Below are 12,281 nucleotides of genomic sequence, written 5' to 3'. Positions count from 1 at the left end.
ACAATATGGTGGATCTCTGTGCTCAAGACAAGACTCCCTGTCTCTCTCTCCTCAGGCTACCGTTGTTTCAAGGCGGTGATGTTCCTGACGGGCCTGATGTTCGGCTCCATCGTCATCTTCCTGTTGTGTTATAAGGAGCGAGTCCTGGACACCCAGCTCAGTGTTGAGGCCTCTGTGGGCATCGGCCTGGGCATCGGCACCCTCTGCGGCCTGGTCACCATGCTGGTTCGCTCCGTGGGTCTCTTCATGGTGGGTCTCCTCCTGGGCCTCTTGGTGGCTGTGGCTACCCTGGTGGGCATGGAGGAGCTGTCCAACAGCCCCCCGAGGTCGGTCTGGGTCCCCCTGGGGGTGCTGCTCGGCCTGGGCATGCTGTTCGCCGTTCTCACCCTCCAATGGCAGCGCTTCTTCACCACCGTGTCCACGGCCGTGTTCGGGGCGGCGGTGATCACCGTGGCGCTGGACTACTTTGTGGAGCTGTTTGCCCTGGTGCTGTACCTGTACGAGAGGGTGAAAGCGGCGCCCAGGGGGAGACCCGTCTGCTGGATCACCTGGGTGGTGCTGGGGGTGTGGCCTGTTCTGACGCTCCTGGGGGTGCTAATACAGTGGAAGGTGACAGCAGAGGGATACTCCCACACCAAGGGTGAGTCTGAGATCGGGGTGCTGGAGAGGTTACACTGACGTCAATGCTAAAGGTTGTGGACTTTTTCTTTTGAGAGTGACAGAGCTATTTATGAGAGAGAGAGAGAGAGAGAGAGAGAGAGGTGCTTGAAAGGAAAGGGGGACAACCTAGTCAGTTGTCCAACTGAATGTATTCAACTGAAATGTGTCTTCCGCATTTCACCCAACCCCTCTGAATCAGAGAGGTGCGGGGGGGCTGCTTTAATCCACATCCACGTCTTTGGCGCCCGGGGAACAGTGGGTTTAGTGCCTTGCTCAGGGGCAGAATGCCAGATTTTGACCTTGTCAGCTCGGGGGTTCAAACCAGCAACTTTCCGGTTACTGGTCCAACGCTCTAACCACTAGGCTACCTGCCGCCCGAATGTAAGCAAAGAGGAGAATAAGAGTGAGTAACAAAGAGAGGGAGGGGGAGAGACAAAGAGCAGGTAGCTTAAGGGGAATAGAGAGAGAGAGAGAGAGAGAGAGAGAGAGAGAGAGAGAGTGAAGCAGATTATTGCTTGGTGAACTCCCTGGCTGCCAGATGGTGCCTGGCTCTGCTTGTCTAGTCGAAATAAAAAGATGAACACAATCCGAACACAATCATGTGGAGCAGGGCAACTGTCAAAGGGCGCGTTGGGTCGTTCTTGTGCGTGTTTGAAAACATCTGCTGGCTAGCTGCACAGTGTCATTGCGTGTGTAGGTGTGTTCTTTGACTGTGTGTACAGTGTGTGTGTGTAATGTCTGAACCCCGTCTTCCGTCCGTCTCAGTGATAATCAGTCGACAGCAGCGGCGGGTCCAGCTGATGCGCATCCGTCAGAAGGAGGAGCGGAGGGACCGCAGCAGGAAGAGGAAGAATAAGCAACAGAGAGACTCCACCCACAGCTCTCACCCTCCCAAACCCCTGCACCCCGAGCCCGCCTATCGCAGGAAACCCAACCCTATACGACGCTTTGACGGGGACGTCCTATCGCCTGTGAGTGTACAAGTGTGCTCTCTCTCTCTCTGTCCATTCTCCTCATCTCTTCTTGCTCAGTGTCTTATCAGCATTCATCACATTTTTTGTCTCTTTTCCTCTCTCCCTCTCTCTCTCCCTTTATCTCTCATCACTGATCTAACATGCAATATTAATCTCTCTCTCTGTCTCTCTGTCTCTCTCTCTCTGTGTCTCTCTCTCTGTGTCTCTCTCTGTCGCTCTCTCTCTGTCTCTCTATGTCTCTCTCTCTCTGTGTCTCTCTCTGTCTTTCTCTCTCTGTGTCTCTCTCTGTCTTTCTCTCTCTGTGTCTCTATCTGTCTTTCTCTCTCTGTGTCTCTCTCTGTCTCTCTCTCTCTCTCTGTGTGTCTCTCTCTCTCTCTGTGTGTGTGTCTCTCTCTCTCTCTGTCTCTCTCTGTCTTGCTCTCTCTCTCTCTCTCTCTACAGAGTTACATTCAGAGTTTCCGGGACAGACAAGTGGAGGCTAGGCCATATCCTGGAGGGGGCAGACTGATGGGGGGAGGAGGGGCTCACACCAATGTGGATGTGGACTATGACTGCGGCTCCACCACGCCCCTTACTGCGGCTGCAGGCCCCTTACTACGAGTCTGAACACTCCCTGAACCACTGGTCTGACCACACCCCCAGAAACCTGTACACCAGTATGAATCTGGCAGCCACATCACACCCCCCAAAAGGTGTGACCACACCCACAACCCACCTGTGCTGCAGTTTTGTTCCAACCACACCCCCGTAGGCCTGTATTGCAGTTTAGGTCTGACTGACCACTCCCCCACCACAATGCTGGAGCCAATCAGAGTATGTGAATAGTAAAGGCCTGAACTCCTTTTTCTGTTTCACACACACACCAGCCACATGCATGAAAATACCGTACACACATCCACAAACACCGCAGTGGAACTGGACCTGGTGAACAGAGAGAGAAACACAAGGCCTCCAACTGGATGGATAGATATCCGTTACGCGAGGCTTCTCTCTCTCCACCAGGACACAGTTTAAAGAAGCATGGCTCAGGTTTCGAACGAGGCATCGTTTTACCATGGACACCGGATTACAATCCTCTCTCTTCAGGATTTTGAAAAGATTTTAAAGTGCGTCTACTACTCGGCAGTCTTAATTTCTCAAATCGTTCCATGTCATCAACAGGCAGTTCCTTTGTACTGCATTTGTACGGTTCCATCCTTCTATGGAGTTGGGACCTTCTGATGAGAACTGACTAGTCATAAACACCCCTGCTCTGTGCCAAACCAGCCCAACAACAGATCACCTCCTGGGAAGGAGAAGAATATGTGTCTTTTAAGAGGAAGCATTATGCATTCTTGGTGCTGGACGATATCCGTCTTTGGAAAGCAGTTTGAACTCCCCCTTCTTTAACGGAAGTTGGGAGATCCGGTGGATTTATGGGTGCCTTGTGATTGCCCTTACCTGGACTGTACCATTCAGCGGTGGGATAGGGGTTATCGGCAGTGGTCACTGAATGAGACATGTGAGAGACTATATGATAACGTGCTATATTATTATAGTGACAGACAACAAAGTTGTTGCAATAGGAATGAGGGTAGGTCTATGTCTAGCAGAGGAGCAACAGTGAACCAATCAGGGAGCAAGCAAGGAAACAGTGGATGGCGATTGGTCTAACCTGCCCGGGGCTCTACCAAAAGGAACACTACATGAAGTCAGCACGGGGTCAGTAAGGGGTCAATAAAGAGTTCAAACAGAAAGGGGTCAGAATAAACGATCGACCAATACAACGAGAGTATTGACCACTCCCCATCCACTCTACAGAGAGGACCATTCAGGTCACAGAGGATAGACTAACAAAGAACCCCGACATAATGTGCATTGGTGTTTTGAATATGGGTCAAAACATTCTGTCTGTAGTGTATCAGAAAATTACAGGTCGTCTATGGTTTGTTATTGTCTATGACTCAGACTGTGATAATATAATACAGGCTTGATGTTGTTATTATTAGGATTGTCCCCATTGGGCTGTGGGGTCAGGACATGGTATAAGAATCGAAGTTCCTTTCACAGAATCTTCCAGGGGAAACCTACCTGGCTGCATGACTCAGTGGTTCCTTCCTGTTCCTGTCCCCCTCTCTTATCTGTCTCCCATGGCATTTGTCCTCCTCACCTCACCAGACAATGGTTCCTATCCCCCTCTAGCCTGATCGCCCCACATCTAACAACCACGTGCATAGTTCGTAACACTTCCCATGAATGGCTTCTTAATAATGCATTATAAGCACATGTATAATGCCTTATGAGATATGTATAATGCACTATAATGCATAGATTAAATTGATATTCATGAGCACTTATGCGCTTATTGTACATTATGAAGAGCGCATTCATAGGAAGTGTTAGCAAATTAGCCTGAGTGCCAGTCTTGTTTAAGCCATCATGTCAACTCCTTGCCACTCAATGTCTTGTCAAACATGCTTTAGCATGACAATGAGTGACAAGGACAAGCAGATCTGGGACCAGGCTATGACAGAGATGGCGGTGCAGCACAAACAGTAGAGATGAGTAACTCCTCACTGTCTCCCTCCGGTGTTCATTCTTCTGACCTTCTGTCTTGTACATAAACGCTGTTACAGTACTTTTTTCCTTGTATTTCTTGCTTAATTTGATTTTTAGTTTTTCCTCATGGGTTTATTGTAGGATACTTGATTTTATTTATATGAAATAATGTGTCCTTTCTGAAGTACTGTATGTATATTTATTTAGCAGGTAATTTGACATCTTTTGACTTCAGGAGTGCAGCCTCATAAATGTAGGCTGGTGATATTCCAGGCTTCTTATTAAAAGTATAATTATTATTAAAGCATGTGTTTTTATGGGCCTATATATGATAAAAAGTGATTCTACAATGTCTTTGGCTGTTAATTCAACACACACACACACACCATGATAGACCGGTACAGAGACTGGCAGACTGAATCTGGTGACCGTGTGTCACTGTTTGTTTTATTTGTTAACCAACCTATAGGCCCACCATTCAGAACAGCATAAGCGATTGTCAGCCTCACTCTCATTCCATATTCCCTCTTTCCATCTTTCATTTAGTCTCCCCTTCTCACCTGTTTCACCCCCCCACATCTCCTTTTCCCTAGACACATCTCTCCCTTCTCACCCCTCTCCTCTGTCTCTGTCCATTGAGAACCCTCCTCATACTAACGTCAGTCTTGTGATAGAACGTACAGTATCATATATATAGTCATAAATAAAGGCAAACGGTGCACATAGATGTAGTAGGAAGTTACAAACAGGTCGGCTCGTACTTGAAGTCAACCAGCTTTTTGACCATTTAACTCGAGGGACCGACCTTTGTTTCTTTAAAACACATAACGTCTTTCAAATAAGAACAGCTAAGGGCCACCAGTGTGAGTTGTTAAAGTCCTTTTTATTTCGTCTTGTTGTCTTCCCGCGGTCTTCATCTTCTCTTCTGCTGTCTGTTACATGATATCCTGCTGGTGCTGTGTTGACTCAGAGACCACCTATAGGGGGAGACAAAAGGAGACATTTACTGTATCTTGAGGAAAAGAAAGCTGGAGATTGGTGTATCAGAAGTGAGATAACAAGCCTGCTATACTATTAGGAAAGATACAGGTGCAAGGTAAAGCTACAATGTGTGTTGATAGAACAGTATGGCTTGTGAGAACTTGAGTCAGGTGGAACGGAAACCTTCAGTGGATTACATTGTTAGCGGGAGGAGAGGAGTTTCTCAAACACAAGTCTGTGGGTGTGTTAGTGCGCCATCTCTAGGTTCACACTACAAACAGGTGTGTCTCTGTCAGGGTGTGTGTTACCTCTCCGTCGCGGGTCTCGATGGTCTTGATAAGGACACTTTTCTTTGAGTGGGACTCAGCAACGCGATGATGATGCTCTGGGCTCGTTTCTGTCCAGACAGACAACCGTAAAATTAAATATTCATCTTCTTTACAACAACTCTGTTCACCTTTTTCAAATTTGTGTCACCCCTTAAAATCAATGAATGAATGGTTCTATTTATGGATCAGCAGTGAGGGGTCAAGTGAGGATCATTTGAAGTTCCATCCTGTCACTTTCGATTTCTGCTGAAGTAAACTGCAAAAGACTTAGCTACTTGTATCAATTGTGCCCTCTTGTGGCGTGATGCTGTAACTCATCTATTTTGCAGCAGTTTTTGACAAATGCATAGTGTGTGTGTTCTTACCACGGAAGGTCATGGTGGAATAGTTCTGTATGGGCAGGGAAATCCTACAGAGGGAGAGGAGAGGGATGTCAGTTTTTAGCAGTGATACCAAATACCGTTGTCATACAAGATAATCCATCACCTCTGTCCTCTGCAGTCTCCTCCTTTCTCCTCACTCTATTCTGTCCTGCCCTCCTATCTATCCTGCCCTCCTATCTATCCTGCCCTCCTATCTATCCTGCCCTCCTATCTATCCTGCCCTCCTATCTATCCTGCCCGCCCTTCCGCCCTCCCGCCCTTCCGCCCTCCCCTCCCGCCCTCCTCTATTCCTTTGTCCTGCCTCCCTCCTCCTGCTTCCCTGTCACCCCCCCCCAATCGAACCTGCTCTCCTTTCATTCCTCTCTTTCATCATACCTGCTCTCCTCTCCCTCCAGCAGTTTCCTGTAGGTTGCTATCTCCACGTCCAGGGCCATCTTGACATTGAGCAGGTCCTGGTACTCTCTCAGGTGCCTGGCCATCTCATCCTTCATGTTGGCGATCTCGGCCTCCAGACGGGAGATGGTGTCCTGGAACCCGCCGGCCTCCCGCCCGTGGCGCTCCTCCATCTCTCTCATCTGCCTCATCAGAGACTCGTTCTGCCGGGAGGGAGAGGGGGTTAGGGGGAGGATGGGAGAGTGGTAGGAGGAGGGTGGGGTGAGGTGGAGGAGTTGAGAGGGTGGAAGAGGGGAGGGGGAGAGAAATTAGGGAAAGAGAATGTGTGGAGAAGTGGAGAAGTGTGCCGTCATGTTTCTTGGAAGTGAACTTGCAGACCAGGCAAGGACAAAGTTAAGAAAATGAGAAGGAGAGGAATGAAAGCGTGGTGGTATGACCTATGAAAGAACAGAAGGATTTGAGGAGGAATAAAGGGTGTCGTGAGGATAGTATTCAGACTGAGAGACTTACGGTGCCTTTAAGTGAGTCAATCTCACAGGTGTAGGACTGGAGCTGGTGTCTGAACTCCATGGTCTCCATCTTGGCCTGCTTCAGAGCCTCATTGTTCTTGTTCACCGCCTGGTTCAGGTCTGTCACCTACAGGAAGTACATCACTTTGTCTGACATCACAGTAATTGTGCGCCCCACCCAAGAGCGCCAGAGACATTTTCTTGTAAATCAAAGGTTTTGATTGATCTCTCTCTATCAATCAATCTCCCAATTCCCCCCCTCTCTCCCTCTCTGTCTCCCCCCCCAATCACCTTAGACTTGTACCACTCCTCGGCCTCCGAGATGTTCTTGGCTGCGATGCCCTCGTATTGGGCCCTGATGTCCCTGAGGGCAGCGGTCAGGTCCGGCTTGGACATGTCCATCTGGATCTGCACCTGGGTCTCCTGCATCTGGGACTGCATCTCACGGATCTCCTGCAGGTGAGGTGGGAAGGGAGGTGGAGGTGGGGAGAGGTAGGGAGGGGGCGAGGTGAAGTAGAGAGGAGGGGGAGGTCGATAGGTTAAGGTTTCTGCAGATTTCTCTTCTCCATTGTCTGTTAAGAGGCACACACACACCCACAAAGTGTTGCTTCACCTTTTATAAAACAGTGTGAGTGTCTGCCTAATAGTTAGTTAAATAGTTAACCAATAGCTACACAGACTATCTGCATTGATCCTTTAGACTCATCACGTACGCTGCTGCTACTGTTTATGATCTGTCACTCTACTCCTAGTTATATGTACCTATCTACCTCAATGACCTTGTTCCCCTGCACATGGACTCGGTACTGGTACCCCTTGTATACAGCCAAGTTATCCTTACTCATCGTGTATCTAATATCACGCGTTTGGCTTTTCTATCATTTGAATATTTTCTTTCTCTCTGCGTTGCTGGGAAGGGTCGGCAAGTCAGCATTTCACTGTTAGCCCACACCTGTTGTTTACGAAGCATGTGACACAAACCTTGATTTGATTTGGTTTGTGTGTATCCACTCCTGTCTCAGAGAGTAATGAGTCTGTTGTAGGAGATTACACAGACCTTGTACAGCAGCCCACTGCTCCAGTGCCAACTGCGCCTGCAGAGATTGTGTGTGATGTGTCTGTTTTTATGTGTGTGTGTTTTTGTTCATTCCTACCACAGAGAGACAGACAGATGGAATGACCAATGACCAGATGCACTGACAGACAGACCAACTGTAATAACACATAGCACATTAAAATACACAGACTGAGTAACATACCTCCTCATGAATCTTCTTGAGGAAGGCAATCTCCTCCTGTAGGGTCTCGATGCGTCTCTCCAAGTCTAGACGGGCCAGAGTGGCAGCATCAACATCCTAGAACAGACAGACGTTAAAGTAGATGAATTCAACAGATCTCACTGGGCAAAAACTGATTGAATCAACATTGTTCCCACGTCATTTCAACCCCCCAAAATAAATGTGATGACTTTGGATCAACGTGGAAAACTAAGGGCATTTCGTATTTTTTCCCCACACAACTTTGAACCTAAATCCAATGATATAGTGATTTATTTTAGCTGAGAAGTCAAAACAATCTTAACGTTAAACCGACTGACATCTGTGCCCAGCGGGGTGGCAGTTCAAATGACGATCCGGTCTACATTTCGATGAAAAGGAAGGAAAATACTAGTAGTGAGACATGAACATGTTATCATATTCATAACCTGTGTTGATTTAATAGTGTTGGACTCACAGCTCTGAAAGCAGCCAGGTTGTTCTCTGCATCCTCCCTCTGAAGGATCTCTTCCTGCAGCCTGGAAACACAGTCGAACAAAGAGATGGAGTGAGACCCGATCACAATTGTGTCTTTTATGTGTCCGCACCTTTCATTTTGTATTTTTTTATTTATTCAACCTTTATTTAACTAGGCGCGTCACCTGTCTAATAAGTGATTTGCCACCCGAAAATAGTTTGATATGGACTTTAAGACTGCCGTGTGGATCTAACGTGCAAATGTGATAATCCAAACCCAGGCCCCATTTTGAATTCCAGCTGTAGACGCCAAGAGGCCGTACTGACAGATGGCGAGATCTGGATTGTATCTGTCTGAATACAGATGTTTTAATTCCTGGCCTTTTATAGAGTCGGACCCTAGCGCCAGGAAGGACATGCCTCTGTAAGGGCTAGAGGCTTAGACCATACCCTAATGTAAGGAGGAGGCTGGGTCTAGTCCTTCAGGAGGAGGCTGGGTCTAGTCCTTCAGGAGGAGGCTGGGTCTAGTCCTTCAGGAGGAGGCTGGGTCTAGTCCTTCAGGAGGAGGCTGGGTCTAGGTCCTTCAGGAGGAGGCTGGGTCTAGGTCCTTCAGGAGGAGGCTGGGTCTAGGTCCTTGAGGCTGGGTCTAGGTCCTTCAGGAGGAGGCTGGGTCTAGGTCCTTCAGGAGGAGGCTGGGTCTAGGTCCTTCAGGAGGAGGCTGGGTCTAGGTCCTTCAGGAGGAGGCTGGGTCTAGGTCCTTCAGGAGGAGGCTGGGTCTAGGTCCTTCAGGAGGAGGCTGGGTCTAGGTCCTTCAGGAGGAGGCTGGGTCTAGGTCCTTCAGGAGGAGGCTGGGTCTAGGTCCTTCAGGAGGAGGCTGGGTCTAGGTCCTTCAGGAGGAGGCTGGGTCTAGGTCCTTCAGGAGGAGGCTGGGTCTAGGTCCTTCAGGAGGAGGCTGGGTCTAGGTCCTTCAGGAGGAGGCTGGGTCTAGTCCTTCAGGAGGAGGCTGGGTCTAGTCCTTCAGGAGGAGGCTGGGTCTAGTCCTTCAGGAGGAGGCTGGGTCTAGTCCTTCAGGAGGAGGCTGGGTCTAGTCCTTCAGGAGGAGGCTGGGTCTAGTCCTTCAGGAGGAGGCTGGGTCTAGTCCTTCAGGAGGAGGCTGGGTCTAGTCCTTCAGGAGGAGGCTGGGTCTAGTCCTTCAGGAGGAGGCTGGGTCTAGTCCTTCAGGTTGAGGCTGGGTCTAGTCCTTCAGGTTGAGGCTGGGTCTAGTCCTTCAGGAGGAGGCTGGGTCTAGTCCTTCAGGAGGAGGCTGGGTCTAGTCCTTCAGGAGGAGGCTGGGTCTAGTCCTTCAGGAGGAGGCTGGGTCTAGTCCTTCAGGAGGAGGCTGGGTCTAGTCCTTCAGGAGGAGGCTGGGTCTAGTCCTTCAGGAGGAGGCTGGGTCTAGTCCTTCAGGAGGAGGCTGGGTCTAGTCCTTCAGGAGGAGGCTGGGTCTAGTCCTTCAGGAGGAGGCTGGGTCTAGTCCTTCAGGAGGAGGCTGGGTCTAGTCCTTCAGGAGGAGGCTGGGTCTAGTCCTTCAGGAGGAGGCTGGGTCTAGTCCTTCAGGAGGAGGCTGGGTCTAGTCCTTCATAGATCTTGTTGACTTGGTCCACTAGAGTAGGGACAAGACTCTGCACTTGTGTGCCCCTTTCTTTCTTCGCCAGTCTTTATTAATCGCTAGCGCTTGTCTCCTATTTCACGGGTTGAATGAGAACGCCACGGAAAATGCTGTGCTGCCGCTCAGCCCCACACATGCACTGCGTATTTAATATGTCATCCAGGCCTACACTTCAACAGCAGAGGGGGCATGCTGACCGCGCAGCTATGCAAATGGCAGTATGACTATCACACATTTGATAAAACCTGAAGCAGAAACACGTCCTATTTTACTTGCAGTAAGAATCCAAAATGCACAACGTCTTCAACAGCACCTCACAAATCAGTCCACTTGTACTGAGCGATATGACCAAGTTTAAAAATACTTGCTGTAACCACAACAAACAAACCAGCAAAACCCCAACAGCTAATCGAAAAGCACTGACTGAAATCCCAGGGGACTGTATGCATGAACCAGCCGTGATATCAGTGCTGCTTTTGGTGGCTGAAATGTCACGCTTACTTTATACTAGGATCTACACTCCTAGAGTTCTCCTCTCTCTAATCTTACCCATGATCCTCTCCTTCATCCACTCATCCACCAATCAGAAACTACACCCCTGCAGTCCAACATCAACTGAACAATTATTCAATCAATCAAATGTATTTCTAAAATTCTATTTACATCAGTAGTTTTACAGTAACTTCTAGTTGCCATATTTCTCCTCTCTTTCTCCCCCTGCTCGTCCTCAGTCTCCTACCCCCTCCTTCCCTTCCCACTCCCCCTCATCCTGCTCCTCTCGCCTCTCTTCATCCCTTCTCCCCCTCTTTCCTACCTGAGTTTGAGTTTGTCCAAATCTTCTCCCAGGTTGTCCCTCTCCACCTCGGCACGGCTCCTCTGATTGGTCAAGGCCTCCACCTGGCGACGCAGGTCACTCATCTCCTCTTCGTACAGGTCGGCGATGCGTGTGGGTTCACGCCCCCGCAGCCTCTCAATCTCCACCACCAACGTAGCGTTCTGCTGCTCCAGGAAGCGAACTTTCTCGATGTAGCTGGCGAAGCGGTCGTTCAGGTGCTGCAGCTCGACCTTCTCGTTGGTGCGCGTGTGGAGGAACTCCTGGTTCAGCGCGTCGGCCAGGCTGAAGTCCAGCGTCTCCCCCATCCCCGCGTAGGACCGCGAACCGTGTGCGGTTGATGACATCACAGGTCCGCCGAAGTGAGACGAGGTGCGGTAGCCGGAGTAAGAGGGTGAGGCGGAGGTCTTGGTGACTTCGTAGACCCGGGAGGAAATGTGCCCGGAGCCGCCATGTCCGAGTCCGAGGCCCCCGCCCGAGCCCCGGCTACTGTAGAGGGAATGTGACATGGCAGGGCTGTACCCTGCGCCAAAGGTGCGGCGGTAGGAGGAGGAGCCAGACTGGGCCGACTGAGCAGAGGATCGGTAGGAGCTCATGGTGGAGCAGGAGAAGGGTCTGGGCTGGAGAAGGGTCTGGGATGGCTGCTGGAGTGGACTAAAGCAGGGAGGCTGACTGAGGGACACACAGAACTCACTCTGGCTATTTGTAGTACCTACCCCCTCATAGCCCCTCCCTCAAATCCTCTATATACCCTCCCCTCTTTCCGTCTTTACTCCAATTATTCCCTTCTCTGTCTCTCCGTCTCTCATCCCCCCTCCCTCCCTCTCCAGAATGGACTGTCACAGGTCCTGGTGTGGGGTCTGGTATTAGGTTCAGATTGTGTTCCAGAGTGACAGGAGGGTTCTGGGAGGCTGTGTCCACCCTGACCGTCACAGCAGCATGACTGAGCTCACAGTGGCCAGCTAGACCTCAGCTCAGCTTCTTGTCCACACCCCAGCTCAACCCTAACCTTAGCCTCAACCATAACCCTAACCCTAGGTTCATGTCCACACCCTAGCTCAACCCTAACCTTAGCCTCAACCATAACCCTAACCCTAGGTTCATGTCCACACCCCAGCTCAACCCTAACCTTAGCCTCAACCATGACCCTAACCCTAGGTTCATGTCCACACCCCAGCTCAACCCTACTCCTTGGGTTAGAAAGGGGTCTATACTACATCACTCAAAGCAAAGCTAGGATTATATCAATGCCACTCTTTCGCTCTTTCATTTCTAAATGGGTTTGTAGAATATAATTTGTA

At 49.8% G+C, this 12,281-nt stretch overlaps 2 protein-coding genes across 2 annotated transcripts in view; one reads left to right on the top strand and one right to left on the bottom strand.

The window, feature by feature from the left end:
• The window catches only part of LOC135543524 (transmembrane protein 198-B-like), a 21,431-nt gene extending 16,907 nt beyond the window's left edge, over positions 1–4,524 (top strand). The window contains exons 3-5 of the mRNA XM_064970861.1: positions 56–640; positions 1,426–1,631; positions 2,076–4,524. Of these exons, the coding sequence (XP_064826933.1) occupies positions 56–640; positions 1,426–1,631; positions 2,076–2,240 (956 nt within the window). The 3' untranslated portion in view covers positions 2,241–4,524. The remainder of the gene's footprint in view (positions 1–55; positions 641–1,425; positions 1,632–2,075) is intronic.
• Positions 4,525–4,585: 61 nt separating this feature from the next.
• On the bottom strand, positions 4,586–11,600 carry LOC135543525 (desmin-like). Its single transcript, XM_064970862.1, has 9 exons — positions 10,963–11,600; positions 8,502–8,562; positions 8,027–8,122; positions 7,059–7,220; positions 6,769–6,894; positions 6,241–6,461; positions 5,848–5,891; positions 5,462–5,550; positions 4,586–5,149 (listed from the first exon to the last, which is right to left on the bottom strand). Exons 1-9 carry the CDS (start codon positions 11,574–11,576, stop codon positions 5,108–5,110), a joined length of 1,455 nt encoding a protein of 484 aa, XP_064826934.1. The 5' UTR covers positions 11,577–11,600; the 3' UTR covers positions 4,586–5,107.
• Between the last annotated feature and the right edge of the window lie 681 nt (positions 11,601–12,281).

This window comes from Oncorhynchus masou, chromosome 7, assembly GCF_036934945.1.
Source record: "Oncorhynchus masou masou isolate Uvic2021 chromosome 7, UVic_Omas_1.1, whole genome shotgun sequence".
Lineage (NCBI taxonomy): Eukaryota > Metazoa > Chordata > Actinopteri > Salmoniformes > Salmonidae > Oncorhynchus > Oncorhynchus masou.
This window is presented reverse-complemented; position numbering and strand designations above follow the sequence as displayed.

Bases quoted from the DNA above. Each gene is read 5' to 3' on its own strand.
- LOC135543525 (XM_064970862.1), bottom strand. From the start codon at position 11,576: ATGAGCTCCTACCGATCCTCTGCTCAGTCGGCCCAGTCTGGCTCCTCC. The intron at 8,123-8,501 runs GTGAGTCCAACA...TGTCTGTTCTAG, and splicing joins ACCTGGCTGCTTTCAGAGCT to GATGTTGATGCTGCCACTCT. The intron at 5,551-5,847 runs GTAAGAACACAC...CTGTCTGGACAG, and splicing joins TTCCACCATGACCTTCCGTG to AAACGAGCCCAGAGCATCAT.